We start from the raw sequence: 17,487 nt of genomic DNA on the forward strand, positions 1-17,487 counted from the left end.
TATTCTACTGATCTTTTATGATTTTTTTTTTGGTTAAAAATAAATAATTAAAAAAGTTCTTAAACACAGGAAACTTATTTGAACGTTTTTAAGTAACTGGTTAAAAATGGTTTGAAATTAAATTTTCATTTGTCCACATCTCCCTATGAACCTTTCCAGCGGTATCACTGTGCCGCCCGCCACCGATCCGCACACAACCAAAAAAGAGAAACCAATAGGGCGCGCAACGCGCGATGCTCACGACTCGCGGCTCGCGACTCGAAAGCTTCACTCGTTGATGTTCCGCCGATCCGACCGGACGTGTACCGATCCGAACAGACGCGCCACAGCTTCACCCGGGGTCGGGTTTCGCCGAACAAGTCGCGTAGAAGGACAGCGGAATACCAAAAAAAAAAAAAACAAGCATTAAGAACGAGCAACAGTCGTAACGGCAGTTATTATCAACGGATTTCCTCGGTCGCCGCTGTGCCAAGTGTTTTGTGTACGGTGTTTGTGTAACGATGTTCACCACGGTGCCGATTATCTCTGTGCGGGTTTGTTACGCATTTTAAAGTCATCGTTTTGCGCGTACACCCCGTGTAAAGGTAGACTTGTAGGTGTAATTTTTTAAAAATGCTTCGTGAACCGTAACCGGGCGAAGCTAGAGAAAACAAAACAAAAAAGTTAATCGGGAGTTGCGCATAAAAAATCGGCCCCGTTGTAGTAGTGTTGAACAACAGTGTCGAGGGGGGGGAAAAGTAAAAAGACCAAACCCAGCGAAGGCAGTGCGTGCACGAAAACAGCAAGTTTTAAGCGGAGGTGAAATTGAAGTTGGTCATCCAGTCCGCCAGTGACGACAAAGCTTTCGTTTTCGCAAGCATTTTAATCTCGGTGAAGTAGTGGAAATAGGAGTGTGTTGTTTAAGCGATACGAAGCGCAAAAGGAAAAGAAACATAGTGTCGCGTGCTCGAAGCGTAGCGTAGAAGGAAAGCTCCAGTGAAAGTGTCCGGTCCGCCGGTCCCAGTGTGAGTTGGTAACAGTGAGTGTAAAGGCAGTGAGTGTAAAGTAACGTGTGGATGCGTCCACACCCAATGTGTTCCAACCATCGTGGCGGTGGATCGAGGCGCAGATCGGATCGCCCTTGCGCAGGCAATAAAAGGGAGTCTGTTTGCGTACTCCGCCGATAGTTGGCTGCGTTGGCAAATGAAAGGATAATAGTGGCGCTTGATTACACAATCAATATTAATTAAGCAAATGAGTGCTGTGCACCTTTGGCAGTGTAGGGTGCCACCGTCGTCGCTACCAGAATCTACCGATCGGCAGTGTACGGAGATCCCGTGCGGTGGAAAAATATTTACCCTCCCATAAGAGTTCCGTTAGGTTCTCCGGTGTGGTGAAAAACAAAAATATAAATCTTCCCCTCGAGAAGAAGCTTTGAAGTAAAAGGGTTAGGGATTTGTTTAACGGCGAGCCCTCGCCAAAACCCTACCTTTTGCACACAACGTCGGTACTACGGCGAAAGATCGGCGTAACTTCGAGATCGGGGATACGGCAAGCACATACCTACAAGAGAGCAAGTTGTAGAAGAAGGTCTAAAGGAAAACCAGTTTTCCCTCGCGACAACCCAGCCTCCTCTCGCTCTCCCCGGACAGTTACAGGTCTAACGAGAACACGGTCAACTGCCGCCCTCCCCCGATTTGCACATTCCATAACTGCCAGTGGTGCAAACAAAAACAACTCCCCCATTTCGGGGCGCGTGCCTTCGTATCGCAGCCCGGTCACAACAAGCTGCAGAGGTGGTGGAGATCATCAGCACCGGTCTCAGCTGTCTCAGCCACCGTTGACAGGCGGGTTTTCGCCGCAAGTCTACCCCGGTACCGAGAAGTTCACATTACAGGTGTGACGGCACGGTATGACTTCTTCCATATTTCTCACCATGGCAGGATGGACTAGTGACAAGTTTCGTCTCTCCTGTATCGACAACAATGGTCTCAAACGTACGCTGCTGAAAATGCTGATACTAGACAATGGAACGAAGAACTCGGTAAGTGCCTCATGCGGTAGCGTTTCACCTTGAACGTGTCTATTGGATCTATTTGGTTCAAAGAACCAATAAAACCCCATCGCGAAGGCTATCCTTTCGCTTGATGATGTGCCGCCATTGCGCCTTTATCTACACCGAGGACTCGCTCGCTCGTAGGAAGTCATAAAAAAAGGCCCATCCCCGCTCAAAAAACCAGCTATTTGGCGGACCAATTCAGGCGTGCCAAATTTATGTACATCATATAAAACACTTCATTTCCTAAGCATAACGATCGGTTGAAGAGATCCTGCATTTTCTTTCGGGTGCACCACCACTCTGTAGCTGATGACGCACGGCATTAAATCGTCGGGTTGAGGTTTATGAGGTTCGCTTCGGGACGGGTTTATAACTTCACTACCAACCGAATGAAGTTCTTCGCCTGATTCGGATCAGCAACCTTGGACTTTCTCAATGTTTTATTTCCCAACTGTGGGCGATCGCCTTGGTGTTGACGTAGAACCGAGCGATCGTCTTAAGTTGCGGTCCAGCGTTATGATGTAGCTGGGGTAATCGGATACCACCTGCCGAGATGGGCTCGTCTCTTCTCGATCAATCGATCGGAACGCAACCAAAAAAAAACTCGTTGACCCACACACAAACACACCACTACGGCTGTGGATACGGTCGCTGGGGAGGCTTCCCGCAAAGGCTAGCTTGTCAATGACACTTTTCACGGTCATTTTTGAACTATACCATTTGGACGACGTCGGTTTACGTCAGCAAACACCAGCATGGCCGTGTTCAGGGTTTTATGAAGAATATGCAAATGTTCTGCCACTTCGCGTTCGGCATCTCCCGGGATGGAACTCGGATACCTTTACCCCCAGACAGCTGGAAGACAATAGCTGCCCAGATGGTTTGTCGGAATGTTCACGTGCAATTTACCGACATGCTCCAAATTCCGATCCATACGTCATCGGGTATGGTAATTAAGGTTACCAACGCAACGCAGCTCTCCTTTAACTTAACTCGCTAGGCACAACTTCTGAAACGCAATTACCTTCGCGTACCTGTCTGGAGCTGGATGGGCCTTCATTCACAGCTTCACGCTAAAATAGTAACTGCAAACAGTGTACGCGGACACTGGACGTACTGCACAATGCTAACATTGCGGAATGCTAACGAGTCTGGGGTGTAAAATTAGCGCCCGATGACGATGGCTGTGACGGCGTCGATCACTCTCCGGACTCGTTACAGAATGAAGTCTGATGGACACGCATCCTGTCCCTTCCCTTCCCCGGGAGCTATCAATAGTTCATCATCAAGTGTTGCTAGTGAAGGGAGCACAGCTTTTCCTGTCCACTAACTGTCCAGGACCAGGGGACAAAGCATTTTCGTATCCTGCTAAACCGTTTGTACACGGGCCTATTGACGGATCTGGTTAGGAGTGATGGACCGGATTCCAGTATCGCACACACATAGTGAAGTCGGCTGCTGCGCTAACCAATCTGGCGCTTTCCGACCGTCGACAGCGAACCGGATAGATCTGGCTGTATCGGCGATCGATTAGGAGCTGACGTTAGAGCACTATGTCATTGATCTGGACAATGTAGCGATGTGGAATGGGTTCTTGCTGAGTTGCACCTCGCCACGTACCGGCTGCTCCATGGGTGTAGCAGCAGCTGTTCTGCTGTGATTAAAAAGACGCCGTGTGGATCACTGGTGGCGCATTGACGTCAGCCACACGTGCTGGAGCGCATCGGGAGCAAATGGGTGGCATGTGATTGGCAAACAGCATCAGCGTCCGGGCCGTCAGGCCAGAAGCGCAACCCTGGTGGTTTAATTTGCCTCTCCGGATGTGTCTTTCACTGGGGCAAGGTAACATGGACAAACCGTCAACCGTGTTCGCCCCAAAGGGTTCCGCTTTGGTTTTGGATCGTCGCGTGCGGCATCGGGTTGTAACAATAATAAGCAACGCGTTTTGTTGTCCACACGCGTGTACCCAGGGCACTAAACAATCAACTACTAGCGTTTGTTTTGAAAGCTAACATGTCTCATCACAAAACATGGCCTCGATTTGCTAGGGTTGGTTGGGATGTGGCTACCGACATGGGTGTGCTAATTAGCTTCAACTGAAAGCGCCAATGATGATAGCCAGAAATAACCGTGTAAGCTAAAGGGGAAATCATTGTTAATATTATGATTTATTGGAGCAGAAGTGTCTTGATAAGCTCTGGCAGGCACCATCTTCCCATCGCCATTAAGTGGACGTACTCTAATGGTTTGGCGCCATCCGCGTATCCGGTGGCCATGAGGCATCGCCGTGCCATAACAAATTCATCCTCCCACCGGGAAACAGCCAACAGCCAGTCAAGAAGCCAGAATGATCATCACCTTCAGGGCCTAATTATCGACCACCTGACGCAGGTTGTTCTCCAACGGTTCTCCGCACGTTTGTTAATTGCCAATACGGCACCAGTTCCATATCAATACTTTTCGCGCTACCATAGCGTGTAGTACGTTTAACTCCTTTTGAATACGGCCCCCATGTCCTTGAGCGGTTAGTTAGAGAGCAAACTAAAGTGCTGTCTGTTTGGGGTGTCTCAGAGCCTCAGATACATCAGAACCAATAGAGCCGAGACGATGATGATGATGACGATGATGACTCAGGGTAATGAAACAGTGAACAGTTTTTTGTGTCGCTACTATGTCAGCCGTCCCTGTCCCAGCAACTCGGGAGGGCATCGTATCGAACCATCGATCACGACCCTGTTCGAGTCTGCCCGGCTCTCCAGTGTTGTTATTACTCAATCGCACCACACCGCCGCGTACCACAATTTACATCATGTTTTGCGGTTTTGTCACGCTAAATCGTCCCTTCGTTGCCATAAACGATCGACGATTAATTTCGTATCGCCCGGACCGTGGTTCAACCCTAGTGAGTGGGAGTTACGATCGTTACCGATCTGTGGTTGAGCGAGGCTGCGGTCGGTTCGCTTTCTTTGGGTTGGGTTGATCGGTTGTGTTCTGCCCCCTGTCGTGGGGTGTGGGAAGATCGATCTCAGAACGATCTGCTAGTATAAACAAGAGGTGACATCTTGCAACTCGATCACACAGATCGATGCGTAAATTACTCACACATTTCCTCGAGCGTCGAGATATATTGTACACACACACACAAGCGGAAGAGAGCAGGGAAGACACACACTATCAGCATCCAAAAACCTTTTTTTGTTCTTCTTGATAGCATCTTCCTATTGTGTACAGAGCACACTCGGCTAGAGCAAGGTATATGGATATAGAAGGTAGAGTTGTTTAGAGCAAATTGACATTTCTCGACCTGACATAACAGTTCCGTGGTGATCGAGGGGAAGGGTATTGAGAAGAGTGATGGCAGCGTCGGAGGAGGCGCTGGTGGTGGTATCGCTTGTGATTTTTTGACGAAAAATGCAACCAAATATCGTCAATCTTCTGTGGAACAACATTTGATATGCGAAGATGACCCATAAATTAGCGAAATTGCTCAAGGGATTGAGAATCGAGGCTGTTTGTTCATGTTTGTTGCCCATACCATATGTTTTTGTAAACAAACTCTGACATAACTCGACTAAAATGTCGCCCTGTCAAATCGATAAAAATCCACCTTCTAAATACATACACCTTGGGCTAGAGATTTTTTCGAAGGTCCATCAAAACAAGAAGCTGTCATAATTAGATCTCGGAAGATACAGACACCACGCCGTAAGGCATCGCAGTAGGCTTGAAAGCTTCAAAGCTTGCGATTCCTTCGCGATCTTTGTGATTGAATGTGATATTTTGTCTTATCTGAGGAAGTATTCCACAATTTACAGGGAGTCGTGCATATTCCTTATCGTGTTTAGCTTGTATCGTTTGTGTGTGTTTGTACGTCTCACGCTGCAGTATTATGGTACGAGAGACTCGGTTCGTCCGTGTAGTGCAAAGCGTAGTATCGGATGCTATTGTTGAAACAGTTGTCCATCGTCGTCATGTGATGCCCTCCGTACTAATGCCCACCCCTCTTCATTCTCCATTCCAGAACATCGAAGCGGAACGTACAGCGACGGAGTATCTGGTCGACCAGGGTGTGCCAACGGCGAACGCCAACAAATCGCTGCTCAGCTTTCTGGCAATCGTAAGTGTTGTGTTTTGCCCTGCCGAACCGATCTGATTCAGACTGTTTAGCGTTGTTCACCTGTCATCCGAAAGTCGGCACATGCTGGCTGGTGTTGGCCTTGTGCCGGAAGATGGGGAAGGGCCAGCTCGACTGAGCCGTGACCGACGGGATCATGTGTTCGTCCCTCCATCCCGACATTCAACTCGACCGTGTGACTGACTGACTGACTGACGATGCGATGAGGCCACGGAAGGCCATTAAAATTCATGTGTTGAGTTACCACCACCACCACCACCAGCGTTTGCTGTCGATACGGTGACATTTTGCAATTTATTGTCTCTCGCGCGAGTCCACCGCGTCCACGCTGCGGGCAACATCCTGACATCGAACTTTGAAGGAAACGCTGTTGTGTGCAAACTGTGTACGGGCGAACGTGGCGCGATCCGCACGGAAGCGTTTGCCCGAAATGCCACGGATGGTTTCCTACTGCTCCGTTCAGTGTCATTTTACCTACTTGCCTTTGTGGACACGTCGATCACTGAGGCGAATGGTCGTCGTCGTCGTCGATCTTCCCAGGCACGTGCAGCGTACCACATTTCAGAATCGCTCAGCAGTGCTGGAGATTCTGGTGAAGATCGTGCGCCGATCAATGGTGTCCATTGTTCTGATAGCGCTGCCCAAAATTGGGCTACTGGTGCGCCCCCACATGTGTGGCCTTTTTAAGAAAAGTCCCACAAACCGCCCGGCACCGACATTAAAGTAAGTCGTTTATGGTCAATGCTGCCGAAACGGGGAGGAAAGATCGCACCGTCCGGATAATGCTTCGATCTGACGTCTTTCGTCCATAATAATTCATCTTCACGCACGGTTGCGACAATGCGACGTTGCGCACATGCGTTCACGCAACCGAAGAAGAAGCGACCAAAACAACGACCAACCCCAGGCGTATATGCGTGGTGCATCCGTAATGTGTTTGTGTACATCGGAATGTCAACACCCAACGCTTGTCGGGGTCACCGTCTCAACCGACGCAACCGAAGACATTGGGCTTTAATTATTCACCCGTTACTGCTACTATCCCCCAGTTCCGATTCCGCGCCATTCTTCTGGCTGTGTGGATAGAGGGTTGCTGGGATGCTTTTACTACGTCCGCCGCCTATTAAAGATTTGCCGTGCTGCTCACCCATATGGAGTCACTCACATCGGGGCAAGTTCGTTAGCATCGGTAACGATGACGATGGGTTCATTGCTGCCAACAGCAGCAGCACGGGCGTCTGACGTCAAGGAGAAGGGTTCATTACGAAGGTGCGATCTTACAGAGGTACACACTCGCAAGCCAATCTCCTGTTTAATCTCCGGCCGATCTGCGTGCTTTCGCCGCTTCCCGAGCAAATCCGGATGCACCGTACCGGATGGGAGTTTCTTTTTGCCCCCCAGCCGTCTTACGCGCGGTTTCCATTTCAATGGGAAGAAAGAAAGTGAAATAAACCGCTAAAGCAGTGACAACAACGCACGTCTCGCTGTCGGTGCGTCATCAACCGAACGTCCGCATTCCCGGGATCGTAGCAGCGCGCACACCGTGTCCCACTTTCTTGCCGTTTGGAAAAAGTAACAACTTTTACCCTGGCTGACCGGCACCGGTTGGTCTGTCACGTTTTGCTGTGACTGTGGAACCGATACGAAACACATGTATTTTGTTTCGGATACTGAGGATCTTGGGACATCTCCGTACTGTGAGGTGAGAACAGTTTTCAACTCGTTACTTCAGCCGTTGAGGATCATAAAATCTTGATCCTACTTGGACGCGAATCTCAACCGACTTCCGCAGTTATCCCGGTGGCGCATTCTAACCTTCCGACCGACCAGATACCATTTATCGTAGATGATGATTATAATTTAAGTCTCTCGCAGCACTGGCGACAAAAAAAAAGCCATTACCCTTCTGTGCTGTGTACCGGAACGTGACCAAGAAGCGCAGGCACACCCCAGGGCCACACCGTCTCGCCCCTCGGGGTCACGTAATTGCTCTTTCACTGTGCCAACCTTCTCGGCGGGAAAAAATAAGGACCCGCGCGCCCTGCACAAAGCACGCGATTAATGGCGGTGTGTCGCGCCAAAACCTAGCCAACACCAGTGAGCGTGCGCACGCCACCGACCGCCAATTGACACCGAGACGCGATGGAAACCCTTTTCGCCGGCATTAATCCCTCCGGTTGTAATTTATCTGAATTACCCTCAATTAGCATACGGTGCATTGTTTCCAGGCCCGGTCGCGAAACGGTGGCGGTGACAGGATGGGCTAGTGCTGTTACATGTGACACTTATGAGTGCCGCGATGATGACGATCGTGTGCGCGCGCGCGCACGCGTTTCGATAGGCACACACCCGGCCCGAGACATCGTTGTGCGGTTTGCGCACGCGAATCAACGCCGAGTCGAGCTTTCGGTTGAGCACGGTTATGATTTAATTAATAGAAATACTGACGTGGTCACCACCCAGGGTCTGTAATCGTTGGCTCTCGGTGCGGATGGGTCCGTAATAATATCTGTGAAGCGTGTGTCTAGTGCATGTGACACCCGGAGACCACCCAGAAGTGGTCTCCGCTGAGTTGATCATCTCTGCTTGGTAGGTCGTATCGATCGATTCAGTTGAATTCCAAATTGGTAGAGTCGTGCGGCTTTTTTGCTGTGCTCCCTTTTGATCAATACTCCTGCCAAACTTCCTGACTTGAGGCCTTTCTAACCTCCGATGTGAGCTTTCAACACAAAAAACCAACCTCTCGCTAAGCCTTAAACTTATTACTGGTTCCACTCACCAGTAGGTCCATTACGACTTCCGTTCTTTACCAAAAACGATGGCCGTGATCTTGTGACGATCTTGTGATCATCCAAGAGTCTCTATAGGTTCTCCAAATTTAAGAGACTCCTCTGAGGGGGACAAAAAACGGGACCACAACATAAAAACCACCAATAAGATCTATATGTTTTCTTGTGACTAGCAGCAGCAAACAAACCCCCTTTCCAGCGAGAGACATAGAAAAAAACTCCAGCAAACAACTTCTTTGATGAGCTTTTCAACAACGAATCCATCGTCACGCATGATAAGATCATGGGCAGCCGTTAGCAACGGTCGCTCGCGCTGTGCGATTGCAAGCACCAAAAATGGCGCCTACTGCTACTGCGGGATCTCTAAGGTCGATCAACCGGCGGCGTGATCGTTGGCTGGACCCTCCAAAGTTCACCGGATTCGTTCGACCCCCCATTCGCACAAACGTCTGGTTGGATGAGCACGGGAGCGTGATGATGGGCACATTGAAAGCAGCGACACGTACACTAAACCGAGCGATCAAAACAAACGATCATTGAGCCAGGCTCCAAGTTTCCACGGCAGTGCTGCCAACTCGCTACACATTGTGAACCATTGTTATCGCGCAACCCTCGAGCGAGTAGTTGGTTGGTGGGCATCTAACAATAGGGCATTAATTAAAAATAGCTCGCAGCCGCCACCACTATCTACGCCCGCGGGGTGTGAGTGCTCGAGCGCGCGCGCGCGCGCACCCATGCGGATAACCATCCGCAGACGTCATCCGGATTGACGTGTGAGGGTGCGTAATGTGCGTACGAACTGCATAATGTTCCGTGAGCCATATCAAACTGGTTCAGGGAAGCAGTCGGTTTGAAAGCTCTTGGACAGGGGCTCTCTATGCCTTGATGCGTTGATTAGCCTGCGCATAGCGCCACCTCGAAGCTCAAGACTCGGGTCGGTTATCAAGAGCTGCAAATGTTTTGCAGTTTAATTAACCACTAATGTGAGTTTAAATCGTTCCGAAACAAACACAATTCAGTTACAGTGGTGGGAGAGGGTTTGATGTTGGAATTGTGATGCCCGCTGACCCAGTCGCCTCGTGCATAACCTCGCACCTGATCGATCCGTTTGATAGTGGACAGCGGGGAAGGTTAGCTTGGTGGGTGGCTGAGAACAAGTAGTATAGTAGCCAACCCCAATCCAAAGGCACCCAGTTTGGATACAATCAACTGTATCAGCAACGACAACAAAAAAACCTTATCGGCATGATTCAGTTTCGCTAGACCTCGTCAGCTCTGAGTGACGTCAAGCGCGCCGTTATCAGGGCGCGAATATTGTGCACTCGACCGTCCCAGTCTAATTGCTGTCATGCCTCCATTTTATGCCATTTTATACAACGGCAGCAGAACGGGCCTCCCGGTTTTCAATTTCGGCATTGCTGCTGCTGAAACGTGAGCCGACCTTATCACATCCCAACAACCCGGAGGTCCCTCCCCAGCGCAGGGGTTGGAGCAAATGGTTTTAGACACAAACAAGTTGCTAATGCAATCATTTTGCTATTTGCTTCCTCCCGTCCACATGTCCGCACGTCCACATGGCCGAACGCAAATCACTTTGCCCAAATCGAGCTAGAATGCTAGTGCTGGTACGTGTTTGTTTCCAAGTGCGGCACAGGCGTGTAGGTTTTACGCCCGACAGGAGCGGACATAGGATCCGCTTCACCACAAAAAGGTAAATTATCTATTAAAATATGTAGCGACTGGACACCGCCCCACAGCCAGCAACAACAGCCCCTGGGACTATTACTGTTGACGTACGGTAGTCAACGGCTCCCACTGTTCCGTCGAACGGTGATTACGTTTGAATTTGTTTTTAATTCTAGCTGGACTCTCCTTTCGCAATGAGAGTTGTTTTCAGAGGTTTTGTTTTCGAAAGCTCCCAGCTATTACAGCTCGTAGTAGATAACATGGAGTAGGTCCCACCAAGCCGAAGAAAAACAACGAAATGCACTTACGGAGTTTGCACTGTTGGTTTTTATAGAGCAATATTTCGCACCTTAATAACTTCCCGACCGGCAAAACAACCTCATTTACATCATCTCTTTCTGCTAGTGGGCTACTTACTCATTACACCAACAATACACACCAGAGACAAACAAATGAAGCACAGCAAAAAAAAAACACATCAGCCAAGTTGAAGTCATCATGGGTGATCCATTTGATGCCTCTCATACCTCATTTCCCACAAGCTTCTCCAGCAGCTTCCAGCCGAATCGCTGGATCGCCAACCCATGGTGGTGGTGAGCAATTAGTGTGGGTGATTTATATTCCCACCGGGGGGGCATAACACAGCTCACCGAGGATGAGTAACAACATCGCTCATCACCTGAACAAGACATCGTCTACCACGCAGCAGCAGCAGCAGTAGATTGATAAATCACTTCCATTAGAACGCTTACACGCTAACAGCGGCGATCGACGTTTTTTGTGCGGGTTTTTGTGCCCGGAACTTAATGATCATGCTTACCTTACCAGCTCATTATCGCGAGTTTGGGAACCGCCAACAAAAAAAAAGCGAGTCTGCCCGGATGTTCCCTGGACAATATCCGACTGAAGAGGCTCACTGTGTAGCGGTAGCAAAGACCTGGAGTAACCAATACGGACAATCGAACATTCCTTTTTTCTTTTCTCATGTTGTTACTATCCCAGCCCATGAATGTGAGCAAGTTCATTCCGATCGTACGATAAAGCTTGAGCCCACGAGTTCCAAGGTCTGGCGATCTGGGAGGCCCTTTAAAGGTGATCGCGGCCCGGATCCTTCCCATGCTAACAACAGTCTAACTCCCTTTAGTAGTTCTCAAGCTTTTTTTGTTGTTGTTGCTTTGCATTATTACAAATGGAAAGGAACAAAGATGGCCGAACTTTGGCTGGTATGTGAGTATGTGAGCTGCTTTATAAAACGGTGGGGCAAAAGACGGAGTGAGCAAAAAAAAAACACGCTAACCATCGTGGAATACGACATTTTATATACCACCATCGATATCCACAGCACACCGACGACGCGTCCGTTTGACGTCAATCGTGCGGACCCTGCGCCGGTGAGTGAATTGGTGAGCAGAGCGAGACACGAGATACCACCGCCGGACGACTGCGGTTCGAGGTTCAGGATGGGAAAACGAGAAACCTCCATTTGCCAGTACTTGGTGGAGGCGATGGAGGCCTCACGAAAGCCACCAGAAGGTTGTAGGTCGCGGGACACGATAACAGCGGTGTGGAGGGAGATTGGTTGGGGGGGGGAGGGGGCACTGTGTTAAGTACATGTTAGATTGCACCCACCAATTGCCGGTTGTCTTGCCTGGCAGGGATGCAATGTAGAACGGGACTGACTGGACAGAAGGCTCGTCAAGAAGTCGTCGGGATGGGGGAGAAGAAGTCGCCACGTTGGACACTGATTGGAACGACGATCGTCTGGGTTGCGAGGAAGTAGAACATGTCACTGAACTCATATCAGTTGGTTGGTTGACTTAAGCTAGCTCAAGCCACAAGCAGAAGCAGAATGTTCTCTGCTTCCCGGGTGCAGACAGCATCGTCTGTAGGAACGCACGCCACGATACAGCATGCCTGCCGAATGACGTCAATGAACGGGTTAGCGGGTTCCCGGACGAGCCTTCTGCCCGGAGATAATCGGACGAGATCGGGCCAGGGAATGATGTTTCTTGCGTGCTCTCGTTTTTAATTCCACCACGCGTCAAACTTCGGTGGCAGATTGGCAAATTATTCTGGATTCACGAAGCTTTTGTTGGATATCTTTCGTTGCCGTTGTGTCCTACACTTGCTTCCTGTAGAGGCCACATCGGTGACCGGATGCTGCTTGCGTGTCGGTTCAACCCCCGTCACGGGCACGTCCATTCGAGCGTTTACCAAATGGTGGTAATTAGCTGACCACGCGCGCTGAACATAGGAATTATGAACCATTCCGGCCCCTTCCGAAGTTGATCGTTTGTTTATAACGCACGGCACATTAAACTGTATCGAACGGTACGGGGTGGTTAATTGAATCCACCTGCGATTAGCTGGCCGGTACCGGAGGAAGAATATGGCCGAACGGGCCATGGGTACGAAAATAAGTTTCGCTACGCGCCATTACCCAATGATGCGATCCATATGGATGTGGACCGTTGCTTTGATGTGATGCGTCTGTGTGTTTTGTATAAATATAAGTAGAGAACGCATTCCAGAGAACTTCTACCGACCCGAGCGGTTGAATCATGCGGTAGGCTTAAATATATGGCTAAGGTTTTCCATGCGGACCCCGACATTCTTCATTCCACTTTCTGTCCTTGAACCGAACAAACATCGTGCGGCGTTTGAGTTTACCATGGGAAACCAACCAACCAACCAACCATCCATGCGGAATCTTCAGGATATATGGTTCCAGCCCAACGATCAGCATCAGCACACGTGCCGCGTCACCGGATGTCAGCAAGGCCTCCCTTCTGTCACCCCGCGCTGGGCCAATAGTTTTACGAGGAGCCATTCTAGCGCAGCCAAACAGCAAAAATGCAAACAAAAGCGTTGGGAGTTTGCTGTTGGGAAGAACTGTCCTGTCCCGAAAAAAAAATGTAGATTTGTTTACGGAATGTCTGGACGCTATCGCGTGCGCGCCAAGATTGAAGCATGCTCCTAGGGCTTCCATATCTAATCTTAAGCTATATCACACAAAGCCTGACGTGTGACTTGGTTTGAGATATCTGAGGACCAGCCCACATGTAGGCTCATTCATTTCGATTTCATTTTGAGCAACACCCACACATCAGTTCCACCTGTCTGCGTAGAGAGATATTCATTAGGCTCTCCTTCATGGTGAATTCCTCCCCAGCAGAAAAGTCCTCCTAAACAACAAACAACTGATTTCAGAATTTCTTCCCATTCCGTCTCTTTACAGAATGCTCTCGAGCTCAGTGCACCCGCCAGTCCCGTCCTGCTAGAATGTAACGCCCCGACCGTTCCTCCCGGCTGGCTGCAGCTTTCCGGCCATCCCAAAAGGTAAGGGCATCTCCGTACTCCGAATTTCAGATCCGATCGCTGATCGCCCCGTGCCCTTTGATTCGCGACGCTCGTGATTGATTGATTGTGAAGTGGCTATATTTAATCCAACACACTCCGATCGCCATCCGCCAGTGGACCTGAGAACCCATTCTGTCGTGCCGTGCGCTCCCGGCGCAGGGCGAGCGTTCGGAAACGACGTTGTTGTGAGATTGCGCAAAATACAAACAGCTGATAATGCTGAGCTGCCTGGTGTGTCCATGTCCATGTCCAGGCTTCTTTTCTGAGCGGGCGTCAAAAGACATAACTTCTTCGATGATAAAGTATAGTGGACGGCAAAGTTATGACGTGCCTGGGCGCCGTCATGTCGCTGGACACCCGACCCGCTTCTCACTCTCCCAGACACGCAAGGTCACAACCAGTAGAAGGAAGCTCACCGTGACACGCCAGACTCACGCGTACCAGGGGATCGGGCGAAAGGAAGTCGTGTCTTAGAAACACATCCACGGACGTCATCTGTGGCCTCTCGCGCAACTATTTTGGAGGGACCCACCGCTTGGGAAAGACGTGCCGCAGAGCCGGAGGAATATGAACAAAAGTGTCACAAAAATGCTAACTCCGTGTGTGTCTCTCTATACGTAACATTCCTCGCCGATCACCGATTCGGTGGCTTGGCGGCGATGACGTCAAGGCGTGGCGGCAACTTTGGGCTGGAATTTCGCAACACGACTTTAAGCCCGGTCCGTCGAAGCCGTTGTCGTCGTGGTGTGGAACGGTTTGCGCATTTAGCGTTTCCCAGATATGCTGCCAGAGTAGCGGAACGAGCGTGTATAAATGTTTCGCTTTTAGTTTCCAATTTCGCTGGCCTGCTGCCGTGCGATTGGGGTTTTGTCGTGAGTAGCAAAACCAAGTGTTGCTCCATTTGTTTATTAGAAAATGGTAGCTGTTGGTAAACAGTTGCATGATCGCTGATGGTTAAAATCGGTGGAGAATGAGATCAAAGCGAGGAAAATGGAGGATAAGTTTTATGGGAAAATGGAGTTATGGGACAACTATTCTTGAAGGGATAGAGATCTTTTTAACGAATTATGGATCCCTCAACCAGTTTTTGGGACATCAGTTTGAGATTCCTCCAAGTTATAGTCTAGGATTCTAGAAACTCTGGTCATTTGGGGAGTTCAAGAATCCTAGAGACTTCAAGATTTTCAACTCAAGAGGTCTTGGCCTGCTATTCCTGACTTCGTTGATCTATACTGTCCGTTTAATCGATCTCTCAATGTATGGTAGTTCCTTATGTGACCCTCATGGTAGTTATGGTAGTGTCCTCATTCTCAATTCTAAGGAGCCCCTAGACACTCAGGAACTACAACAAATTTTCTTATGGTGAAACTCTTAAGAGAGCTGTACACCTTGATATCTCGTCGTCCGGGGCGCTAAAAATCAATCTAGATCGAAAGACATCTAAAGGTGTCAGATCCGGATATTCAGATACATCGGTAGGAACTAACAATGCACTGCTAATTATCAAATTACGCAAACGGGCGTTGCTAAAACATTCTCGAAGAGCATGTTTTTAAGAACTCCAGGACAGGAATGAATCATTGTGCTGATTCCTAGAAGATTGTACGATCTGTTCTGTTTGTGTGATGCGATGACTAATTTAAGTCAAACGCCTGATGAATGAATCACTTTTGATAGTAGCGTCGGCGATCCCATCATCTCCCAATATTCTTCTTGTCCAAAATGTTCAAACGAAACTAATATTTCGCTTTTTTCCCTCTCTCTCTCTCTTTCTCTCTCTTCTCTCCAGCATTGCCCCGATGGCGAACGGTATCGTGCGAAAGCGCATTTCCGGCCCGAACGATACGGAGCTGCTCGCCTACCGCCAGCTGATGGTGGATCCGCACGCGATCAAGGTCGTGCCCAAGTTCCTCGGCGTACACCAGCTCGGCGGTGAGCACTTTATCGAGCTGCACAACATGCTGCACGGGTTTGTCGAGCCGAACGTGATGGACATCAAGATGGGCTTCCGGACGTTCACGGAAACCGAAGTCAGCAATACCGCGCTGCGGGAAGATCTGTACAAAAAGATGATTGCCGTCGATCCGAACGCACCGACCGCCGAGGAGCACGCACGGAAAGCGATCACCAAGCTGCGGTACATGCAGTTCCGGGAAAACATGTCATCCACGCAGGAGAAAGGTTTTCGCATTGAGGCACTGAAGATGCGGGGCTTTTCACCCGTCACCGATCTGAAGACGATCAAGAACGATCATCAGATACGCACGACGGTGGGCCACTTTGTGAATGGGCGGCGCAGTGTGGCGAAGGACATCCTCAAACGATTGCGCCAGATGCGTACGCTGATCGAAAAGTCCGAGTTCTTCCAGCGCCATCAGGTGTTGGGTAGCAGCGTGTTCATCGTGTACGACGACCATCAGGTCGGTGTGTGGTTGATCGACTTTGCCAAAGCACTGCCACTGCCAGCAGGGACGAAGGTTACGCACAGACGCCGCTGGCAGATGGGCAACTGTGAGGAGGGTCTGCTGCACGGGTTCGATGAGCTGATCCGGACGATGGAAGCGGTACAGCAGAATGTCCACTCGTTGCGCAATCAGTCACGTGCGACGGACGTTTAGGATTTGTTGCTGGTGGTCTTTTACCAGGCTCGAACGAATTTCATTTTCTCGAATAGTTGTTTGCGAAGGCTGGTCCCTTCAAACGGTGTCGACAGACGTGAAACTAGTCAATATGTAGGATCGTTTAATGGCGAAGTGGTGGAGTTTAGAAGTAGGAAATCTTCCCAAAAAAAAAAAAAAACAAAAACGATATGTCGAAGAAGAAAGCAAAAAAACACAAGACTGAACCTTCGCCGCAAAGAAGGCGATACCGATGTCGTTTGCGGTCTGGGCTGTAGCGCGAGCGTATCGTATTCTTTGAAGAATGTTAAAACAATGTTCCATATTGGAAGAAAAAGCAAGCAAGCTTATAGTGTGTTAAAGAGGAGAAATTGCATAAGAAGAAAAGCTAGTGAATATTGCGATAAATCTGGAGGAGATATAGCTGTGTAGGAGGACACACACACATTGGAGCGCACATGTTATACTAGCTATTACTACTACTGATACTACTACTACCACTACTACTACTACTGCTACTGCTACTTACTGCTCCAAATCGTGAAATCCTCCGAACGAAATTGCAAACTGAAACGTTCCGTTCCACTTACTATTCAAACTCATTTAACAGGCAGCTCTTACCATACGTAAGCTTCTAGAAGTGTTACACAGGCATAAGGCTATTCCGAGCATGTTAATATATACACTATAGGCGCGGCATAATGCATACCCCCCCTTTTTGCTTACTATTTAATGTGTTAAATGTTTAAATTAATAAAATGTAAAAACAATTCTCAATGTACTAAGGTGTGCTACGGCTGTTTACTATCTTCCGCATATACTATTGGATGACAACTGACAGGTGAAGGACATCTGGCGGGA

General features: G+C 49.2%; 1 protein-coding gene across 2 annotated transcripts; it reads left to right on the plus strand.

Annotated features, from left to right (window-relative positions):
- The first annotated feature begins 254 nt into the window (after positions 1 to 254).
- On the plus strand, positions 255 to 17,407 carry LOC118510608 (inositol-trisphosphate 3-kinase A). Of its 2 annotated transcripts, none has more exons than XM_036052620.1 (4): positions 255 to 2,023; positions 6,060 to 6,155; positions 13,887 to 13,987; positions 15,798 to 17,407. In XM_036052620.1, the coding sequence occupies exons 1-4, from the start codon at positions 1,892 to 1,894 to the stop codon at positions 16,624 to 16,626; spliced, it is 1,158 nt and encodes a 385-aa protein (XP_035908513.1). In that variant the 5' UTR covers positions 255 to 1,891; the 3' UTR covers positions 16,627 to 17,407. The 2 variants fall into 2 exon arrangements, with proteins under 2 accessions (XP_035908513.1, XP_035908514.1); XM_036052621.1 differs by lacking the exon at positions 255 to 2,023 and adding an exon at positions 5,675 to 5,930.
- Positions 17,408 to 17,487: the final 80 nt, after the last annotated feature.

The sequence above is a fragment of the Anopheles stephensi genome, chromosome 3 (genome assembly GCF_013141755.1).
Source record: "Anopheles stephensi strain Indian chromosome 3, UCI_ANSTEP_V1.0, whole genome shotgun sequence".
NCBI classification, from domain to species: Eukaryota; Metazoa; Arthropoda; class Insecta; order Diptera; family Culicidae; genus Anopheles; species Anopheles stephensi.

What these genes read in the sequence shown, in the direction of transcription:
- LOC118510608 (XM_036052620.1), top strand. Translation starts at nt 1,892, where the DNA reads ATGACTTCTTCCATATTTCTCACCATGGCAGGATGGACTAGTGACAAG. An exon ending in ACAATGGAACGAAGAACTCG is followed by an intron (nt 2,024 to 6,059) that starts GTAAGTGCCTCA and finishes TCTCCATTCCAG; the next exon opens with AACATCGAAGCGGAACGTAC. An exon ending in TGCTCAGCTTTCTGGCAATC is followed by an intron (nt 6,156 to 13,886) that starts GTAAGTGTTGTG and finishes GTCTCTTTACAG; the next exon opens with AATGCTCTCGAGCTCAGTGC.